Here is a 4083-nt window from a genome sequence, read left to right on the forward strand (position 1 = left end):
GAAGTTTAATTTCTTAATTTCCCATTTTATAACATGTCAAAATTTACTTTAAACGTACAACAAAAAGTAGTTGAAGCATACAATGGCAACTTCAGTGTAAACACTATGGCAATATATGTGCAATAGACATGGCAAGTTTTGACCGTCAAAAAATATCGTCGAAACATATTGATATGGGATCTAGTTTTGAAGTCCTCGCCACGGTGTATTTAATGGTAAAAACGGATTTTCATCGGATTTTATTTGAAAAATGAAACATCATCTGTCTTCATCCTGATTTGCATGCATGTGTGGAAAAACAAAAAGATGACGTGTCACAATGGGTGGCTAGATGGGCGTTTGGCCCAACTCCTTCAGTCCACACGTGCGGGCGGAATTGCTTCGTGCCACACGTGTGGCACTTATCAGGCTCCAAAATCTATACGCACTACACTGGAATGGAGGGATACCACACACGGTTTCTAATCAGCATTTGAATGCATGTTGCTAATCATTTTGCCTTTGGAAACATAATTTTTGGGCGGTAACGAAGGACCGGGTTACCGCCCGCTAACCAAACCCCTGCCTACAACACTACACACTTGAGACTATAATTATGGACCATTGCCCACACACGTAGGCTCCTTTTTGCAATTAAACATAGACATCCCAACTGGAGTAGATCCAAAATAACTCAAAGGGCAGACCCAACAGTAGCATACGCACGGAAAGAAAGAAGAAGCATCTTACACTGCCAAAGCCCAGCATATACCCCCTCTTCCTTTGCGGGAGCAGCAGCAGCTGCACGTGCCCGCCCCTATCTGCCCCACGAACCATCGGTAGAACTCCCCGTTTCTTACCGATTCACCGCCACGAACCCACAGATCCCGATGAACGAAAAGCGACATTCCTCCCTCGCCCCGCCCATCTCCACCACCCCCTGCCTGCCCTATCCCAGACCCGTCCTGCCATCCGCGCATGTGCGTGCCCACGCACCAGATCCCAAATCATTTCGCCGTAATTACACTTGTTTAGCTGGCGGCCTCACCTAACCTCCTCCTCCTTCACGGCACGCCATGGACGACAGACAAACAAAGCTTCCTCTCTCCCTCTCCCCGCTGGACGGAGCGCTGTTTCGCCGCAAAGAGAGAACGGGAGAAAAATCGCCGGAGACGGGGAAGAAGAAGACAAGCGTGACTGTGCGAGGAGCAAGAACGTGGGGCTGCGAAACTGTACGAAGAATAAACTACCGCGAGAGAAGCCGAAGCTGCAGTAGCAGAAGGTGGCCGGCGGGTAGGCCTGCAGCACGGCAGCGCAGAGCTGCCGGCCGCTGCTGCGCATTCAATGCCGCCCGCAAGATAGTACCAACTGGAAACGGAAACAGGAGTTACACAACGGCCGAGCCTATTTTCGATCGCCGTGGCCTAGTGAAATGTAAAAAAGCAGAAGAAGTTAAAAACCGAAGCAAATTTGAACAAGGTGGATCGGGAGAGGGCTACTGCATGCCTAGCTCTAGGCAGCTGTGCATGGGATTATTCTGTTCTTTTTTACTCCTCTTTCTCTTTACTGTTTTCCTTTGGGGGGTTGGATCAGCGTCTCTTTTCACTCCCAGCAGGCCTTCCCTTTCTACGCGCGCCGCCGCTAGCTCCCCGTCATTTGCATCATGCTCTGCTCACACGGTGGCCACCGGGGTCCACTCGAACCGGCCGGCGTTGAGAGGCACGCCGCGCGCGACGTCGAAGTTGTACCTGCAATGAGGCAGCGGTAGCACAATGCTTAGGCGCGGCGGCGTCTGTGAGGACGATCGAGCGACTGCCAAGACGTGCGTGCGGATTTGCTCAATTGTAAATTTCCACTTACTTGGCGGCGAAGCGCTCGGCCTGGGCCTTCTCCGCGGCGGCGAAGAACTCGTCGATCTCTGCCGCTGGTGGCATCCTTGCTCTTGCTCTCGCCTCCAAGTCATAGTGCAATGGCGCTGCGGTCGTCGTCGTTGTTGCCGGACACCTCCTGCGTTTGTGCTTCTGCTCGTCCGCCGCCTGGCTCGACTCCAGGTCGCTCAAATCTACCGGCGAACGGCTCGACGGCGTCGTCTCCCTCCTGGATTGCCACAATCCAACAGGTCAAATTCAGAAGCAAAACCAGGTCCCTCAACTCAAGATCACCCTGGAGAGTAGAAAACAATGGGTAATTCAGCAGAATTCCCGTCGGTATCGAGAGAGGAGGACTCACCTGTCCCGGCCGCCGCACTCAGAGTCGCTGACGGAGCTCTCCACGTCGCGACTCTCGCACGCCTGCTGATCGACCAAGACAGTCAGAACCAAATCTCGTAATTCAGCAGCAGAAACGGCCCGATCGATAGCTCGAATTAGCGGAGAATTCTAGGGCAGTGGACCACTCACCTCCGCTTCATCCCCGCTCCTCTCTCTAGCCGCCACGTCGACCGCCGTGGACGCGGTGCTGGAGCAGCGCGAGACCCCGGCCCCGACCGCCGCCTCCACCGAGGGCCCAGAGTCCGGCAGCCCCGCTGTGGAAGCCTCCTCACACACCCCCTGTCCCCGCAGCTGATCCACCACCGCGGCAGCAGGCATGAACAGCCTCCTGCTCCGGAGATGCAGGTAGCACCCGGCGGCCGCGTCGCCGCCGTCACGGCCCAGCAACGCATCCTCCACCGCGCGCGCCGCCGTGGACGTCGTCGCCTGCTGCTGCTTCCTCATCTTCGCGTCGAGGGCGGCCGCGCGGGACCGCGTGCGGACGCCGAGGGCCACCGGCGCGCGGTGCTCCACGACGGCCGGCGCCGCCCTGCCGCCGCCCGCGGCCGCGGCCCTGCACTTCCGCATGTACTTCCCCATCCGCGAACGGACGAAAAGAAAGAACCCGTCGCTTTGGCCGTTTGCCTCCGCAGGCTTCCGAGAGAGAGAGAGAGCCCAGCAAATTCGCTCCTCCGGCGTACAAATACCCGGTGCGGTGGGGCCGACCGGATTCGGATCGGACGGCCGAGCGCTCGCGCGGGGGAACTGACGGCGCCGTGACCTGGGGGTTTGGCTCAGGTGCAGGGGTCACAGCACGGATTAATATGCAGGGCCAATAATCAAGTGACAGATGTCCTGGTGGGACCAACTAATAAAGCCTTCTTATTTCTCTCTATACCTGATTCTCAATCTTCTTCGTTCTTCTTCTAGACTAGAGACCATGAATCCGATCGAGGCCAAGGTGGCGGCGGCGCAAGGCTGAGGTGATGGTGTGGGCGGCCAAGGCGGGGCCGCGGAGGACGACATCACAAAGCTGAGGGGCACGCAGCGATTAGACTTCAGTCAAAAAACGCAGCGATTGGACCATGGTTCCTTAGGTAGTGGAGATGGCAGCACCCATAGCGTTGAATTCACAGTCCTCATGCACGGAGGTGAGTTGGAGCGGCGGAGCACATCCTCCGTCTTGGCCGCCTTCACGCAGCACGGGGAGCTTCATTTGTGTGGCGGCCGGCGGCGACGGCGTCGTCGTCAATGGGATGACAGCTAGCTACTCTCTCGAGGAAGCACCCTAGCATTACAAACGTTAATTTCATAGGACGTGAAGGTTCGTGGTCTCTACCCTTGATTAATGGTGGAGTAGAAGATTGAGAACCAGGAAACTGGTAGAATAAAAAGAGAGAAGTAAAAAGGCTTTATTAGTTGGTCCCATTGGGACATGTGTCACTTGATTATTGGCCCTGCATATTAATCCGTGCTGTGACCTCTGTACCTGAGCCAAACCCGTGACCTGGATCTGGACGGGACGGCGTCGGAGGTGACGGTGACGCGGACGGAACGTGAGATGGTACTGCCGCTGTAACGGCGCACTACACGGTAGTACCGGGCAGTACCGGCGAGGGGATCGATCGGACGGTTGGGGTTCGAATTTTGAATTTAAAAACTTGGCCCCTCGCAAGGATGGGCTTGTGGCGTGACGGGGCCGCCGGGCTTAATTGTGCGAGTTTAATGCTGCACCGTTGTAACGTGACGAGCCGGACGGGGGTTACTGGTTACGCTCCGAAGCGCACGGCGCATGCATGCGTGGATCACGTTGGTACATTTTTCTCGAGATCGGGCTTGTGAATGCTTCACTGAA

The 4083-nt window shown here is 56.1% G+C and overlaps 1 protein-coding gene across 2 annotated transcripts; it reads right to left on the bottom strand.

The window, feature by feature from the left end:
- Nucleotides 1-1252: 1252 nt before the first annotated feature.
- Nucleotides 1253-2906, bottom strand: LOC123169282 (cyclin-dependent kinase inhibitor 1). 2 transcript variants are annotated; one of them, XM_044587119.1, is made up of 4 exons: nt 2379-2906; nt 2209-2273; nt 1840-2076; nt 1253-1727 (listed from the first exon to the last, which is right to left on the bottom strand). In XM_044587119.1, exons 1-4 carry the CDS (start codon nt 2826-2828, stop codon nt 1652-1654), a joined length of 828 nt encoding a protein of 275 aa, XP_044443054.1. In that variant the 5' UTR covers nt 2829-2906; the 3' UTR covers nt 1253-1651. The 2 variants fall into 2 exon arrangements, with proteins under 2 accessions (XP_044443054.1, XP_044443055.1); XM_044587120.1 differs by having other exon boundaries at nt 2209-2270; nt 2379-2905.
- Nucleotides 2907-4083: the final 1177 nt, after the last annotated feature.

The sequence above is a fragment of the Triticum aestivum genome, chromosome 7D (genome assembly GCF_018294505.1).
Source record: "Triticum aestivum cultivar Chinese Spring chromosome 7D, IWGSC CS RefSeq v2.1, whole genome shotgun sequence".
NCBI lineage: Eukaryota > Viridiplantae > Streptophyta > Magnoliopsida > Poales > Poaceae > Triticum > Triticum aestivum.